Source organism: Castor canadensis, chromosome 10 (assembly GCF_047511655.1).
Source record: "Castor canadensis chromosome 10, mCasCan1.hap1v2, whole genome shotgun sequence".
Taxonomy (NCBI): domain Eukaryota; kingdom Metazoa; phylum Chordata; class Mammalia; order Rodentia; family Castoridae; genus Castor; species Castor canadensis.
In genome coordinates, this window is record NC_133395.1 from 74,896,383 (window position 1) to 74,914,518 (window position 18,136).

The window sequence follows — 18,136 nt, forward strand, 5'->3', positions numbered from 1 at the left end:
GAACCTGAGGCCATCTTAATATTGATTTTTTTTTAAAAATGATCTGTCTAAACCATCAGTGGAGAGAGTTCCACCACAAGCTGCCTTTTACTTTGAGTGACCTGGGAGATGAAGAAGGTGCTTAATGCCCTCAGGGTGACCTCAGAAACTTCCCTTGGAGGTATTGTGGAAACTATCTGCTTTTGTTCCTAGTAACTCCCATGGTTAACTTGGATTTTGTTGCTTACTAATAGCTTTACAGGATAGAAACAAATTTCTTATGAAATGCATGACTTATGTGTCTATCTCCACTAGAACAACTACTCAACAGCAAATGTTTTCATTCCCTAAATGCATTCTGTGCTGTTTGCCAAGGTTATTACTAATCAATTCAATGATCTGCCTTAATCCAACCCCCAAACTTCTGTGACTTGAAAGCTGTCTATAGGACAAACAGATGTGGAATGTGATGAGTCTTGCAACCTGAAAATGGGTTCTCACATGGGATTAAGATGTCAGCATCACTGGGGAAGGATTTCTAAAAATATGCTTGCTGTATCTTATCCCAGACATTGAGGTTTTGTAAAAATGGAGCCCCAGCTGCCACAGTACACTGTAAACAAACTTCTCATGTGCTTAAGAATCACAGCCTCAGAGCTCTGAGTGAAGTGCTATGGAAGCCCAGAGAGAGAGAGAGGGAGGGCTGTGTTAGAGGAAGCAGAAAAAGACATAGACCAAAAGATAGACACTGTGAAGGGATTTGACGACAGATCAGCAAGGAAGCAAAACATGCTCAACCTGTCTATAAAATATGGCTGGTAGAATGGAGGGCACACAGGAACAGGAAGAATAGTTCTGGGTGAAGCAGGAAGATGAGTTGGGACGAGGCTGGGAAGGCCCTTGAATGTCTTTCCATGTGGACCATGGTGGCCCAGCATAGAAGTGGGATCCTTGGAGATGAAGACCCAGCAAAGGAAAAAGTCAGGACCTAGACATAGTTTATGTTCCCTTGAAGACAGAGATAAAGTCTTATTCTTCAACAGTCACCTGTACTTATCACATTAATAGTCCTCATTAAATATTTTCTGAATTTATGAGTGAACAAAGCCCCTAGAAACATAATTACTATGGATTAGCAATTAATAGCTGAGTCACACTCTGGTGACAGATGCTTAAGTTAAGTCCTCATAATCTGAACAGTGCTAATCTGTAGTGCAGACTCGGTTTTCTCAATGAGCAATTTTATACTTATAAAATTTCATGTTACTGAACTCCTTCAGGCATTTGTAAAAAGAGTTTCCTGATACAAAAGGACTCAACCAACACTCAAAACACCTACCCTGGTGCTAAAAGTATAGCAGATAATATAACCATGATGCAGAGCTAAGGTGACCCAAGGCCTGAACCCCTCCCAGGGGTCATCTCCACTCCTCAGGTGCTCAGCTCCCCATGTTCTTTTCCATTCATACCTGTAATACCATACCAGTAAGTCAATCCCCAAAAGAAACTAGACAATTTAGGATTAGCTAGGGCTGTGCAGAAAGGCTCAGTCTGAAAATAAATAAATAGCAAAGACCGTTCAGAACCACAGAACCATTTGGCACATACTCTATAGCCAAGTGGCATCTGGGTCAGCTGTCTTCCCCAGCTGTTCTAATTCATCAAAGCCAGCCTCTCCGAGCCTGAATGTGAAAACAAGCACCTTTTAGTGTTTGTCATTCACTCATTTTAATTTAATAATGAGGAGACAAAACTAAGATGTGGTCCCTGTGCTACAGAAGCTTAAAGTATTAGAGGAATGAACACACAGAGAGAAGAAAACTACAATATTGTGTGATGGGTCCTGCAAAAGAGGTTAGAATGGGGCTACAAAAGCATATGGGAGAGCCACTGATCCAAAGCTGGGGATCAGAGAAAGTTTCTATGATGGAAATGAAGCCTACATCTAGACTTAAATAGTGTAGACATAAAAGGAGGAAGGAAGAGGCGTTGCCCAAGGAGGAAGCCCTGTGTGCAGGGGGCATGACAAGTCTGCAGGACAGACAGCAGTGCAGTCTCCCTGTGAGGATGGGGACTGGTGGGGTTGGGGGAGAAAGGTGTAGAGGGGACAGAGGCCAGATGATCCTTATTGTCTGGTTTAAGGCATTTAGCGTTCATCCTGAGGACAGCAGGAGTCCCAAAAGGGTTTTAAGCCAGAAGGTGACATCAATTTCATCCAGAAACTTACCTTGACTGTTGTATGGACAGTGGACTACAGGAGACAAACTAGAAAAGGGAGTTGGATTAGAGGTCATCCAAGGACACACACTGGTAGCCTGAACTAAAGGCAGGGCTGTCGGGAAGGAGAGAGGCAGATGGAGGTAAGAGATTTAGGAGGGACTCTTGACAGGTCCTAGGTATTTACTTGCACGTGGGAAAATGGTGATTTGCTTACGCTGAATGGAAACTGAGACATCTTTTAAGAATGCTGATATTTCATATGTCTCCCATGAGCCTTATATTTATCTGCAGGTGTTGAGGGGTTTTGATCTCATATCCATGTAGCTTCAAAAAGAGTATTCCCCATATATTCTTTCTATCATTTGGCAAATATTTCCCAAGCTCCTTCTATCCACCAGGCTCTTCCCTAGCTCTGAGTGAACAAAGCCTTTGGGGTGCTTACTGAATAGTAGAGGAAAGAATGAAACAAAATGACACAAGACAAGAATCAGTAACAATGACTTCAAAGATCAAAACACTAAATGAAGTGGGATTGTGGCACATCTCTTCAGATGAAATAGCAAGAAAAGATTTCACAGGAGAGGTGACGTTGAAGCTGGGGGTCTAGATGACAAAGCAAAGCCACAGGAAGAGCAGGGGAGAGCACTTCAGGCCAAAGGTAGGGAAGAAGTTGACATCTTACAGATGCTAAAATAAGGCCCAAGTGGCTGGACCCCCGTACACGAGGGGAATGGAGCAAGGGAATCATGGTGATAAGATAAACAAGGGCCAACCCCTCAGGACCCTAAGAACCTGCAGAGGGAACTGGGATTTGAATTTTATTCAAAGAGCAATGGAAAGTCAGTGAGAGGAAGCAAAAGAATAAAGTGACTCAATTTAGATGTTTATAAGATCATCTAGCAACAACATAGTGAAGGAGCTGGAGGGGCCTATAGATAATGTAGGATGTGACCAGGCAGAGGAGAAGGAAATGCGTTGGACTCTTCATGAGACTTCTACTGGGTACCCAAACACAGGAAACTGAGGTTGAGAAGAGGTTTGGAGAAGAGATACAATGTAAAATTCTAAGATAGTTGCTCTTTAAAGGAGTCAGAAACTCTAACAGAGATTAAATGGGACAATCACCAGAAAGGAACCAAAGAAGCTGGGAGACACCAGGAAAGTGTGACAACACAGAAGCGCAAAGAGAAGAGCACTCCAAGATAGACCTGGCTGTTCACCCAGCAACCCTGAGTGCCCTCAGAGACTGGGAAAGATGCAGATGGAAAGATCTCCCTGGAAGATCACTGGGGACCTCAGCAAGAACAGGTTCAATGACTCAATGGGTGCTGAACCCAGATTGAAGGAGGTTGAAAAGTCAATGGTTCAGCAGTTCTTCTCATTGAGCCACATCCCAAACTCCATTAGACTACCGTTGGTTAGAGACGTCAACACATTTCTGGAAGATGCAACCCAAGCAAGATACATCAAATGAAAGAGAAAACTAGAGGAGGCTGAAACTTAGGTGACTACAGAAGGGAACAGCAAAGAAGTAGAATGATCCATGTAACAGAACCCCAGTGGGCCCAAACTCAGAGGTGACAGGAACAGGTACAGTAGAAGGCAGGATGTGAAGCCTGGGGCTGGAAACAGAGGTTTGGCTGAAAGCTTGGATACAAAATGGTCTCCTGTATCACCTTCTCACCCTATGCAGTCATACAAATATCCTGTCTTGCTGTGGTTTGAATGTCTGCTCCAAACTTTTGTTTTTCACAATTGAGATTTTATTGTGTTGAAGATCAGCACACAGACATTTCACTTCGTAGACAATTTTTCACACACATACCGAAAATCTAAAGCCATGTATTGTATCCTTTTTAAGTTATTCCATCTTCAAACTTGGAGGCAAATTTTCCTTGAGGACATCGAGTACCACATCTTCAAATGCTGCTCACCTGCTTCTCACCTTCCACGGATTCACAATTTTGTGTCACATACACGACATGCTCAAGTTTTCGTCTTTTACAGCCCATTTGCAGATTAGGAAAACTGGACTACCGCTGCTAAATGTTACAGAGCACACCCAACTTCGACGGTAAAGATCAAGGAGTGGTTTCCATTAAGAAACAGTTCTACTAGAAAACAACACAGGACTGGAGTTTAAAATACTCAAGACACATTAAATGCACGACTGTGACCCAAATTGGCATTTAGTGTGCCTTATATTGTAGGCTGTAAAACTGACTTCCACTTATGGAAAGTTACGCGCACACCGCTAAAGCCTCCTCCATTCCATATCCCGCTATTTTCTGGTTGGGCCAAAAAATAACCAGCGAATGACTTCACTTCTTAAAAAATTCATTTATACTTGAAAAATGGATGAGGTGGGATTCCCTTCTTTTAAAAAGTGTTTCTAGAGCTACTAAGAAACTTGCAAAGTAGTTTACAAACTAGCTGGTGGAAATCTTCCTGTGGATTGCACCAGGGAGGCGCGGTGCGGGTCAGCGGTGGCTGCTCCTCTTCTACTTCATCAGAAGTGCTCTCCTGGCTTTTAATTTCTCCGTTTTCTGCGGGTAAATCTTCCTTAGTTTCTTGGGTAGCACTTCAGCCAGTTTTCCCTTTGCCTTCCCCGCCCCCCTTTTCCTTTTGCTTGCACTTTCTTGTCCGATGATTTCTCCTTTTGGGGCTTAGCTGACCAAGTCGCCTTGTCGCCTTCCTCTTGGGCATGATGGCGGTGCAGGGGACGCGTGCCATTGCTGGGGTCTGGGCAGCGCAAGAGCCTAGCCGCCGCTGCTCCTCCCTCCAGCCACCTGAGCTGCTAGGACCGCTGCTCCAAACTCTTGTTGACATGTGTTAGCATTGACAGCATTAAGAAGTGAGACCTTGAAGAGGTTGTCATTACACGGTGTGGACTGCGTGGGCTCCGAATAAAAGGATTCTTGTGGCCTCCACCCTTTCTCGCTTGCTCTCACCATGCGTCTTAGGAAGCGGCACAAAAGTTGCTGATGCAGCAACTCCTTCTCTGACTTTCCAGAACCATGAGCCAAATAAACTACTGTTTATAAATGACCCAGCCTGCGGTATTCTGTTACAGCAGCACGAAATGAACTAAGACATTTCTTAACTAGAAGTTAAATTCTCAGCAAAACTCAACCACAGAAACTCTGTGGGACACAGGTCACAGGACACCAGACACAGTTGAAGGTGGCAAGGGGAAGAGTGTGTGGGGGGTGGTGGTGGTGGGGACTGAGATGCTGAACTGGGAAAAGCCGGGTCATAGAGAGTCTTCTCACCAACCAGACGACCCCCAAACCCCTTTCCTCCTCAGTTCTGCTCCCAGAACGCCATTAGCCAAGTGATGCTGGAGATAGTGATTTTACAAACAATGTGCAAGACGGATTAAAAAACAACAACTGATGGCTCATCACCTGTTCATGTAGGTCAGAGACCAGCTAACAAGCCCTCCTCCTGTACATAACTTCCAATCAGGTCTTAGTACTGTACCTCCTTTGTAAGTTGTGGGAGCTGTAGAACTTAATATTTTGGGTACACCGTCTTTAAGAAAAAGACGAGCCCACGGAAGTGAGACTTTGGTTTCATTAACTTCGTAGTAAATCTGCCTCTGTTCCCTTGTAAATATGAACAGGCAACCAGATCTTCATTAGACCATTAAGATATCAGAAAATAGAGGCCATGTGAACAGACAAAAACACCAAAAATTAAGTATATCATAAATATCCTAAAATTTATGAGAATCACCGCATCCATAAAACAAGAACAGGTGATATTTTTTAAAGTCAGAGGAAGAAAAAGCTTGAAAGTTAAAAATATGAGAGTTGAAATAAAAATGTCCAAAGAAGAATTATATTGAGAAGTAAAGAATTTATCAAATGAATAGAACAAATATACAAAGAGAAAAGTATTAGAAGAAAAAAGTTAAAAAAAAACAGAGAGTCAATCCAACTATCAGGAGTCTTAGGAAAGAAGAAAGAGGAGAAAAATAAGGGGGAAAAACTCAACCAGAACCAAAGGACACAGGGCTCTGGATTGAAGGGACCTGCAAATGCCCAGCATAAGGAATGATGGAACACTCAAAAATGCATAGTATGGTGAAATTTCAGAACGTCAGGAATGATGTGAAGATCTTATGTTTTTCTGGGCGTTGGGGTGGAATACAAAAGGATCAGGAATTAAAATGTTATCAGTCTTCTATACCCTGGATGCTAGAAGACATTTGGAAGGATGTGTTCTGAGGGGAAATAACTATCAACCTAGAACTCTATCCAGTCAAACTATCAAACACCTGCAGCAAAGTAACACAAACATTTCCAGATTGGCAAGAAATGCACTCCAAAAGCTCTTACTGTACATCCTGGTCTTAGGAAGACACCAGAAGATGTGCTTCAGCAAAATAAAGGAAGAGGAAGATTTAAACTCAGAAAGCAGGAGATCCAATGTAGGGAAGAGGCAAAAGAAATTCTAAGAATAATGAAAAAGAAAACCCCAGGGCTCAGCTGGGCAGCAAATCTGCAAAGCAACCAGTCTAGCTTAGGGGAGAATGTTGGGGGAGTCAGAAGACCTCCAGGAGAAATACTAGGATTGGTAGAAAGTAGTGTGGAAAAAATGCAGGCAGGTATGTGACAAAGTCTTTGAAAACATTCATGACAGAAGCATAGAAAACTAAGCACATGGAAACAGTCAATTACTAACTTTGGTTTTAAAAAAGGAAAAATAACAGTGATACAACACAATTCGACCTGGATCAGCAGTAAATGGTCACATGATCACATAATCACAATATGCCATATATCATAATATGAACACTAGTAATCAAATGTAACCAAAGCTTTGGAATATAATTCTATAGAGTAGAAGGATGGATGGGAAGTGAGAAAGAGTTATAGGAGACCCAAACCTTCCACTACCAAAACGGGAATGCAACAACAATGATTAAAATTAATGAGTCAAGAAATGACAGAAGTATATTATTTAAAAACATGCCAGATCACATAAGAAGAAACCATTAAAAGGACTGAAATTGATCACAAAGTGGAGTGGGACAACCAGGGAGAGGTGGCTCAATGAACTGCTGTTGTTTCTTTTTAAGCCTTTAAGTAACCTTTTCAGTATATGCATACGTTTGTAACAAAAGTAATTTTAATTTTTTTAAAATAGTAAGCAAGTTAAGAATTGGAAACAGCACATGTACCTTGACCCTCAGTTATTTTCAGCTATGACACAGGGATTTTTGACAAAGGCAGCTGGACTGCCAGGGGTCCCATCCTAGACTCCACCAGTCATTAGCTGGGTGACCTTGGGTTAGATTGCTTACCCATTCCAAGTCTTACATTCCTTGCCTTTGGCTGGAGGTAATGGCTTCACGGGTTGTGATGAAGACTAAATGTGTTGATTTGTAAAAGGCTTAGGGCTTGGTAAACACTAGCAGTTTGTGAAGGGAGGCAGAGAAACACACAGCTGCTAAAGGGAGACTAGGGTGCTGGAGGAGAGCTCTTGTTTTTGTTTAGCTTTTAATGGGATGCAGTTGAGCCAGTGTGCATGCTGGTGGGTGGGGCGAACATGGTAGAGACGGAGAGATGGGGTAGGAGAAAAAGCCAGATAACTGGAGAAGTGCAGTGGCGTTCAGGAGGAGGGACGTGGCTCCATGGCGCATGTGCATCGATGGGCCTGTCAAAACAAGATGGGGAAGAGGAGAAGAGACGAAGGTGGAGACACACAGGACCTTGAGAGATTCCCTCTTGACTTGCACAGACAGGCTCAGAGGATGAGGGCCCTCAGTGCTTCCTGGTTTGTGTTCAGACCCCACACTGCTGTCAGCCTTTCTCCACAGGTACCAAGTGTCATAGTTGTCACCAAAAGGCAAGAGAATACCAGTGTTTCATCTCAAGCCTCGGAGCAGCAAACTGGACTGCACTGCTTTTTCCCTAACTTAGGGAAAGGTTTCCTTGTTGGGGTTTTAATATATCTACAGCCAATTTTCATGACTTCTCAATTAAGCAAATTTCCTGTTAAAGTACAAGAACAAAATTGCAAATATGTCATTTCTGGAAAATGTGAGTGTATACAACAAATTCATTTGTGGTCCCTGAGAAATGGGGACAAGGAAGAATCAAAGTCATGGTGTCATCTCTACCTACACTTGAGAAAACCAAGTTGAAGCATTTCCTTCTACAGAAGCCTAAGGGCAGAGCCAAATGAATTATGGAAGAGTCTACATCCTTGCAGAGGAAGATCTGTAAGCAGAACTCCCATACTGGAAGGAGAAATGTGTTCTTGTAGGAGGCAAAATGAACAGAATGCCAGACTTTTTTTCTCTACCAAGGAAGAAAATAAAACAGGCCTGGCCTAACTCGCCACTGGTTTCCTACTTATCTACAGAAGGTACCACACCATCCCATCCCAAGTCAGACAGCTGGTTCCTTTTACGCCCTTGTCCTTGTCGGCTATCAGACACTCATTCCTATCATTCATTCCTATTTCATTCATTTTTCTTTATGGTCTGTGATGAACCAGACATAGGAGTGAGCACTGGTGACACACTGTGAGTCAAAGAGCCTTGGCTCCTACCCTTGAAGTGGCCATACCATCATCCTGACCAGGCTCCATCCACCCAACTGCATAGCCTTGCTTTGGAAGCCACCATGCTGTCACTGGGGCTGCTGTGACAGCTCCTGCTGGCCTCTTCCTTCCAGGCTGAGCCATCTCCTTCCTCACTTTGCAGCTGGCATGAGGCTTCTAGGCCTGCATCTCAATAACATCACTACCCTAGTAAGAACCTCTGGATGACTCCAGTACTCATGCCTTTCAGGGTCCTGCGTTCTCTCTGCTGATGTTGATCTCCTCTCATTCCTCCCCCCCAACCCAACTCGCTTCTACTTGAGCTGAAGCTCTTTAGTTCCTCAATTGTTCCCCTGGGCCTTCATAAGGCTGCAATAGTTTTCCCTTCCCTACCTCTACACCTTCACCTGGCTAATTCCTCTTCATACTTCAGGTTAGGGAAAAAGGCTTTTTCTGACCTCCATCTCATCCCATCTACCTCCTCCCCCACATTAGACCAGAAGTTCTATTCTAAGCCCACAGCCCCCTGCCTTTCTTACAGCTTCACCTTTCCATTCTTGCCTGTTTTTGTTGGTGAAGTGTCTTGTTGCATGTGTAAAGTGTGAGTTCCTTGAGGGAAGAGACCACATCACATTTCTGACCACTGCAATGACAGTGCCCAGCACCTGACCAGGGGAAGGAGAAAAGCAGGCTTACCTTTGGCTGCATCCACAAAATCTCTCTTAGTGTGGGAAAGAAACTGATTGGCTAGTGCCTCCCTAATTTGATCCATGGAAGCAGGGATCCAGGTCCTTGATGTCATCCTTGCATACCCTTTAGGTAGTGTCCACTGAAAGAAGTCCTGTCAATGCAAGCAGAGTTTGCAAGAGAATACACACAGGTTCATCTAATGAAATTGAGGTAGATTGGGGAAAGAGAGGCATGGGAAACAGGAGCCAGGAATTTAGAGATGAACACTGTATTAATAAATAGCTTGATTAAAAGCACACAGGCACTGTTTGCTTTAAGCTTTATGCTCCCTAACTAAACTGTAACATACAGCAAGTCCTCTTTATTTGTGGGTTTATTAATTCGGTTTTGATCAAGGATGGTCAAAAAATATTTTTAAAAATCAAAAGGAATAGCGAAACCAAAAATTTTCTTTTTTCTTTTTTTATTATATTCATATGTGCATACAATGTTTGGGTCATTTCTCCCCCATTCCTTACCTACCCCCCACCTCTCGCTGCTCCCTCCCTTACCCTCCCAACCCCTCGCTACCAGGCAGAAACTATTTTGCCCTTATCTCTAATTTTGTTGTAGAGAGAGTATAAGCAATAATAGGAAGGAACAAGGGTTTTTGCTAGTTGAGATAAGGATAGCTATACAGGGAGTTGACTTGCATTGATTCCCTTTGCGTGTGTGTTACCTTCTAAGTTAATTCTTCTCGAACTAACCTTTCCTCTAGTTCCTGGTCCCTTTCTCCTATTGGCCTCAGTCACTTTAAAGTATCTGCATTAGTTTCTCTGTTTTGAGGGCAACAAATGCTATCTAGTTTTTTGGGTGTTTTACCTATCCTCATACCTTCCTTGGGTGTTCTCGCTTTATCATAAAACCAAAAATTTTAAATTCCCATGCACACACTACTCAACTCAGTGGATACAGAGAAGCTTTCAGTCTGTCCTGCATATTGTCAGTTGTGTTTGAATTGTCATCTTCTGGTTCCCGGCCCTTCATTTTGTGAAAATATGCCTTCCCAAAAGCAAATGGTGCTCAAAACACAAGGTAAAAGTGAATGTGTTTAATTGAGGTGATCAAGTGAAAATCTGAGATGTGTTGAAAGGCTGCATGTCTTTAGCAGATGTTGGGCAGCATTACAGGAACATGGATCAAGTATCCAAGTACAGCACTGAGCTCTGTGTATCATATACCCACCCACCCAAGGATACCACAAGTTACCATGTAGTTCAAAAAAAAAAAGCAGCTCCACCTCACTGATCTTGCTCACTTGTCCAAATAATTAGTAAGCTCTGGAAACTAAGCTAGGATGTTTTTTTAAAAGTCACTTGTCCTAGGACCAAAGCATCTGAGAAAATGACTCCTTTGATCACAAAAGTGTTTATAAGGGAAAGTATTTATCTTGTTAGAACACCTGTTTTAAAGGGAGCATCTGAACAGCCCATCCTTTATGTAAGGGATGCTCAGACATCTAAGCCATAAAGACCCAAATTTAATAAACAAACTAGCCTTGATATCTCTGGTTCCAACTGATAATGATTAAGGGTACCAGGTACCCAAAACAAAGGGGAACACTTGTCCCAATGGTGAATTTAAGCCATCCTACCAATCTACTTTCTCACCATTAACACCCCTTGCTGTTACAGCACTCATTGCGCTTCTTACCAGATGTGTTTACACCCACTTCTGAGTGTGTTCTATCTTTCTATCTTTGGTTTGATTTACTAACAAATTTTCTTGGTCTCTACCTCGATGTGCCCTAAAATTCTTTTTTGTGACATCGGGAGCTTGGTACCCAAGAAAGACCACCTCCCTTTTGGAGACCTTTTCCCTGGAGCCTAGTTGAAGAATCAAAAGTACAAATGTTTGTCCATATTCTTTGGAATCTTTTCTTTCTTTTTTTTCTTTTTTTTGCAGTACCAGGGTTTGAATTCAGGGCTTTACACTTGCTCCACACAGGTGCTGTAGCACCTTGAGCCAGGCCTCCAGCCCTTCTTTGGAATCCTTTATGTCTGTGCAGAGATCCTGTCAACAGGAGCCATTGGGTTGCCTAGTGCAATGCATTTCTGTGACCTTCCACACTGATGACAGGAAATGGAACTGCAAACACCAAATAGTTGTGCGTCCAACCAGAGTTTTCCTACAGAGAAGACCAGAAAAGGAGAAAACCTATGCTATTCTAGTTCTGGCCACAGGTGCCTAGGGAGCCAGACAATGGCTGCTTTCTCCTTGGGAGCCCCAGAGAGAAACCCTATGGGCTTCAGCAACATCATGAATGGCAGGGAAGGGCAGGCATGGTGTCCTCTGCACTTCCAACAAGATCTTATGATCATACAGGTTGAAACCTCCACCCCCTCTTTCCATCTTCTCTCTCATGACCATGCTTCTTATCTCCCTAAGAAAATGGAAGCCACCAGCAGAGAAGCATCTCTGCCCACCAGGTGTCTCCCAGACTGGTACTTGTACCACCCGCATGTGCTGTGAGGGAAGAAGAGCCAGGAGTGCTCCCAGCAGCATGGAGTGCCCCGTGGGTCACTAGATCCTAGATCCTATCTGCTTTAGCTTGCTTCAGCATCCCTCCAATAATTCTCACTTTGCTCTTGCAGCTTCGATTTCTCCCTCTGCTGGGTAGCTGCCATCCATAAACATATCTGCCTTTACTTCTGTCTCACAAAGAAACCCCTCTCTGCCTTCCCATCCTCCCGTTATAAGATGGGTCTCAGTTTCCCTTTATGCTGAAATTCCTTAAAATAGTTAGGTATACTCATTGTTCCAAATTTATCTCTTAAGTCTCTTTTGACCTTTAGGTTCCCTCTCAATTCCCTTCTTTCCCTTATAATTTATCTACTGAAAAAGCAAATTGTGAACACAATACATCTATTGAAGAAGTTTTAGATATGTAAAGGTTCTTAGTCTGGATCTTGTTGATTGCATACTTTGCACTATTTAACAAGCCTCTGTCCACTGAACTCAGTGGACTAGACTGTCAATAGTGTTCAGCTAGACCATAGGAGGCAGGTATTATATTGTTTCTTTCTTAGTGACAGTAGCAGCTGTTGAGGCTCAATGGCTACATGAATAGCAGCTGCACTCTGGCATGCCAACTCTCATTGGCTGAGAGCACAAAGGATAGTGTGCCACTCTAGCTGTCACTGGCTGAGATCACGCAGTCATCTGACACATTAGCTCTCATTGGCTGCCATTCTAGCTCTCATCAAGTAAGAGACTTTAATAGCTCTTAGAGGAAGGAAAATGATATGCCTGTATGTATGTATATGTAAACGTGCAATATAATGTTGTAATCCATTCCTTTACCTTAATTTAAAATTTTTAAGAACATTTCAGAGGCAAGTTGTAATGAATAGATGCAATGAGGAACCAAGTTAAATGGGTATGTGTAAATGTTCTAATGAATCCTAAGCCTTCATCTCCATCTCCTGTCTCTCAAATGAGATCCAAACCTGTGTACTCAACTGCCTGCCTAGACATTTCTTCAACCAACACATTTTCAACAGACCTCCTATTTCCCCCACCCAACCTGGTCCCCCATCATGTTCCAGCTCAGTAAACAGCATCAGCATAACCAGCCATACAAGTAGGACATCTCAACATCACCTTTCTCTCTTCCCTCTTCTCTATCTTTCACATCTTTTTTGTCATCAAATCTTGTCCATTCTACCACCTTGTCATCTATTGAATGCATCCAGGTGGCAGGTGAATGAAACCCTGTAGTACAACTGAGCACTGCCTTGTGTGATGGGAAAAGTGTACACACAATGCCAGGAAACAATATCACAATGCCAGGGATGATTAGTTACTTCCATCCAGAGGAGGAGGGAATTGGAGATGGCTCTTTCTAAACAGAACCTTGAAGAAATATAAGCAAGTTGCCTTGATGGACAGGAGACGGGCATTGTTAAGAGAAGTAACAGGGATAAAAAGTAGGGAGATTTGAGGGAGCTCAAAACATAATACCAAACACAAGCATTTTCACATGCCAACAAGTAAGTCACCCCAAATGCCCATCAAAGGATATATGAAAAAACACATTACACATACAATGCTATTCAATCATGAAAAATATTGATACTCACCACAACATAGGTGGACCTCAAAACATTAAATGAAAGAAACCAGACACAAAAGGTTACCGATTACATGAGTCCATATATAAAATATTCATGAAAGCAATCCATAGGGATAGAAAGCAGATTGGTGGTTGCCAGGGGCAGGGGCCTGGGAAGGGGGTAAATAATCGGTAGGGGGTTTCCTTCTGGGTGATGGGAATGTCCCATATGTGTCTGCATAACACAAATGTATTAAATGCCAGTGAATTGTTCCCATTAAAATGGTTCATTTAATATCACATGACTTTCATTTCATTTTTTAAAAAGCTTCAAATCCCCATGGGATAGAGGAGACATAGTTAGAAAGAAATGAGAAGGTAGTCAAGAAATAGTCCAAGAAGGACCATGATTCAGTCATTACAGATAGATAAAGGCTCTTGACAACAGGTTCAAACTCTCATTCCTATGGGCTATGAAGACAGTGTTAAGTTCAGCAGGTATGTAGTTGTCATCTTACTTGATTGGGATAAGATCTGTGGCTACTTAGTCCTCTTGAAGTCTCATTTTTTATCATGTTTTCTTTAGAATATGGTTTCCAAGCATACTCATCATTGTACTGTGTCTGATTCAGAATGGGATCACCTAGTGAATATGTATATCCTAATCTTCTGATACTCTTTTGACTACAAAAAAAAACAGCAGAAATTAATGTAAGGGATTAAGGATCTGATCTCACAATGGTACACATGTCAAATCATTTTATGTGCTTTATATTTTTAAAGATTGACTGGAGGCTGGCAGAGTGGCTCAGGTAGAGCACCTGCCCAGCAGGTACAAGACCCTGAGTTCAAATTCAAGTACCAAAAAAAAACCAGATTGACAAGCTTAAGACTTGATGCCAGGCATAATTTAGATACCCTTGATAAGAAACAATCCTTAACAATGGTAAGAGAGGCCTAAAATGCCATTAACTAAAGGACAGATACGACAGTGCAGAGCAATTCAGTGTGACCAGATAGTTGGTGGAGAAAAGCTTTTCTCTTAAGCGTGTTTCTAGTTGATAAAAGGAAGGAACATACAAATTAGGATGCTGAGTTTGGTTTGAAAGTCCCAAATGAAATGACTCATCTAGACAATACCAACTGTGTCACTTGCGGCTCAAAAAGAGGGGTCACTAGATATTATGTGCACACACAACACAACCTATTAAATATTTCTGTCAAAGCATGGAATCTGAATCAGATGAGGTCTGTAGAATATTGAATTATAGGAAATACATGAAAAGAGGAGCGTTTTTGATGAAATCAGAAAAATTCAGAACAATGGTTCTGTTGCATCAGCAAAGAAATTGTCAGAAAAAGAGGGAGAAACTGTGAGTTAAGTGAAGGAGACATATTAACCAAATGCCATGTGTGGACCTTGTTTGAATTCCATTCCAAATCAATGTTTTTAAATTATGAGACAATTGGGGAAATTTGATTGCTGACTGGCTATTTGATACTAAAGAATTAATTTTTAAGGTGGAATAATTACATATTTTTGTTTTGTGTGTGAGTGTTGGAGGTACTGGGGTTTGAACTCAGAGCTTCACACTTGTTAGGCAGGCACTCTCCTGCTTGAGCCATGCCTCCAGTCCATATTATTATATATTTTAAAGCATCCTTATTTTGATACATACAAAATATTTAGAATTGAAATGATATAATGCGTGGAACTGCATTTGACAAAATCCAGTGGGAAGGAGGCCAGGTATGGTGGTACATGTCTGTAATCCCAGCTACAGAGGATGATTTCAGCCCAGAGCTGACCAGGGCAAAAACAAATACCCCTACCTGAAAAACAAACTAGAGGCAAAAAAGGTTGCAGATGGTCCAAGGGGTAGAGCATTTACTAACAAATGCAAGGCCCTGTGTTCAAACCCCAGTACCACCCCTCCCCCCATCAAAAAAGAAAAAATCCAGTGGGAAGGATGGGCAGAGGATAGAGCTAAAATTTACCTGTATGTTATTGTTATAGATGAACACTAGCTGGGACTCACTTTTGTATGTTTAAAATAATTCACTCACATTGACTTTTTAGTTGGACACATCTGAATGACTATTTTACAGACATTCAGACACACAGTGCAGATTTTCCAAAGGGGACTCAGCATGAATAACTTTAAAGGAATTGATATTCAGGTCTCAGTTTCTCAATATCCACGTTCCTACATCATATCTGCCTAAGAAGGAACCTGAATATTTATCCAGGCCCCTTTCTTTACCACCCCCCTTTCCAAGGCCTCCGTGCCCAGTTAACAGAGGATCTTTCTCTGGTGCTTTGCCTAGGGACAGACACTTGCAGCCATAAGAGGAGAAAGGTGCTCAGGGAGTGAAACCTGGTTGTAATGACATCAGGGAAGCCTGCTTGTCCCTCCAGCTCCATAGGTTTCCCCAGGACTGCAGGTGTCCTGATCTTAGGTGTTTCTGTAGAGCAAAGGAGGATGTTGGCATCACCAGGTATTGTGGCCTGGGGGCGGGGTGGGGGTGCCGTGGATTTCAGTACATTGGACAGCAGCATGCCTGAGTAGTATCTGCTTCCCACCTCCTAACAATTGTCTTCAGGGAGAGGACAGCTGAGAAGGCGGAGGGCTTAAAATGGCTACTTTCCCTCACATATTAAATATAAGCATTTTTTCAGCTTTAAAAACAATCCCTAGGAAATGTTAGCTGGAGAGCACAGCGTGTCTGGGCAGGGGAAGAGGATGAGCTGGTGATGATTGCTTTAAATGTGACTAGACTTTTCTGGGACACTACACTTTTCAAGATTACTGGATAAAATTGGTAGAAAAGAATCTAGGGTTTTTTTTTTCCCCCCCCAGATTTCGTATTCCTTATTCTATAAGGCACTTTAACCTTATTTTTTAATCCAATCACATTTTGAAGTATTTACTCCAATAGTCAATCCTCATTTCCTTTACGTTGCAAAATATTTAACAATATGTAAAAGATATGCTTTTTAATTGCCAATTAACTTTCACCACATACAATTTTTTGGTCCATTAAATGCATATGAAATTTTTGGTTTGATGTCAGATGAAATCGATACTGTTTCTGACTTTTTTCTAAAGGCAGGGTCTCGCCTCAAATCTGTGACCCTCCTGCCTCAGCCTCCTGAGTGCTGAAATTACAGGCATGAACCACCACACCTGCTTCTGAATTTTAAATGTGATTGTTATTTAATTATTCCCCAAAGTCAAGCGCAGAGTTCTATAAACGTATTTAACTAAGGAATATCACGTTATAAAAACTCCTCAGTTCACAGACCACGTACACATTTCATTGTATTGTGTTGTTACTTGGATATAATTAACCACATCAGACTTGAATCTTTATGCTTCCTTGTCTAGTCTTCATAATCTCAATTTGCGTTCCATAATTTACCGTTCAGTAGCTTTCATAGCTTTTCTCCAATCATGTATTAATGTTAATATAAACAGAAGGTACAGATAGATTTTACTTTGATGGGGAATAAGCCTGTTTTGTTTATTGGTTTCACAACAAAGACTGATTTTTATCAGGGAGACAAAGATGACATAGCTGTGTGAACTAAATCTTTAGCTCCAAGATTTTGACAAAAAATAATCTGGAAGTATGTGATGATAAAAACTTTTCATCAAAAAAAAAAAAAGATTGTAGCAGAAAGCGGGTATTGAAGCTGATGTTTCTGTTTTCCAACTCTTGTTCGAGTATACAATATTAAGCTAGGTGCGTCCAAGTGAAAGAGTAGCAGGTGTAATTTAATAGGCATTTGTTAAGACATGCCTTTTTGGTGTATTTCTCAGAAATTGAGATAAGGAATAATTCGACAAATGGGTGACAAATCATTTCATTATTTGTTTGAATAAATTTGGAGGAGTACCCTGGCAAGTTGTTAGAGGGCCAGTCATTAAACATCATGCCGGGATTTCTGACATATAACTCAGAAAGAGCGTGGAATGGCATAGCTGTGCAGAACCCTTCTCGTTCACATCTACTTATTTACATATATGAACAAGCCTTCTTTTTTTTTTCAGTGCTGGGATTTGAACTCAGGGCCTACAACTTGAGCCACTCTACCAGCTCTCTTTGGTGATGGTTTTTTTCGAGATAGGGTCTTTTGAACTATTTGCCTGGGCTGCCACAAACTGTGGTCCTCCTGATCTCTCTGCCTCCTGAGTAGCTAGGATTACAGATGTGAGCCACCAGAGCCTGGCTTGAACAAGCTTTTTTAACACTAGCATCTATGGATTGGAATAAGGAAAAAAGGAGCAGAAAAAAAAAAACTGATGCTCAATCCTGTCCCATTCTAAAAATAATAACACTCAAAACTGAATACATGAGCTAATTAAAAACAAAGCAGCTCCATTAATATCATTAAGATGCAGTTCCAAAGAATTACTTTTTGTATCTAGTAATTATTAACATTTGTAATATGTTTATTGCTTTAAGCTATTGTGTAGTAAATATAATTGGAATAACTCAATCCTTAGGGTCACATAGCATGTTTCAAAATTAATTTCAATTAATACACTCAAATAGTTGCAAAGAAGTATAATAGAGTGAAAATAAATTGCTTTC

The 18,136-nt window shown here is 41.7% G+C and overlaps 1 protein-coding gene across 1 annotated transcript in view; it reads right to left on the bottom strand.

The window, feature by feature from the left end:
• Positions 1-18,136, bottom strand: part of Tex26 (testis expressed 26) — a 46,093-nt gene that overhangs the window by 15,515 nt on the left and 12,442 nt on the right. The window contains exons 4-5 of the mRNA XM_074043607.1: positions 14,056-14,221; positions 9,451-9,595 (exon numbers count right to left, since the gene is read on the bottom strand). Coding sequence (XP_073899708.1) covers positions 9,451-9,595; positions 14,056-14,221 — 311 coding nt within the window. The remainder of the gene's footprint in view (positions 1-9,450; positions 9,596-14,055; positions 14,222-18,136) is intronic.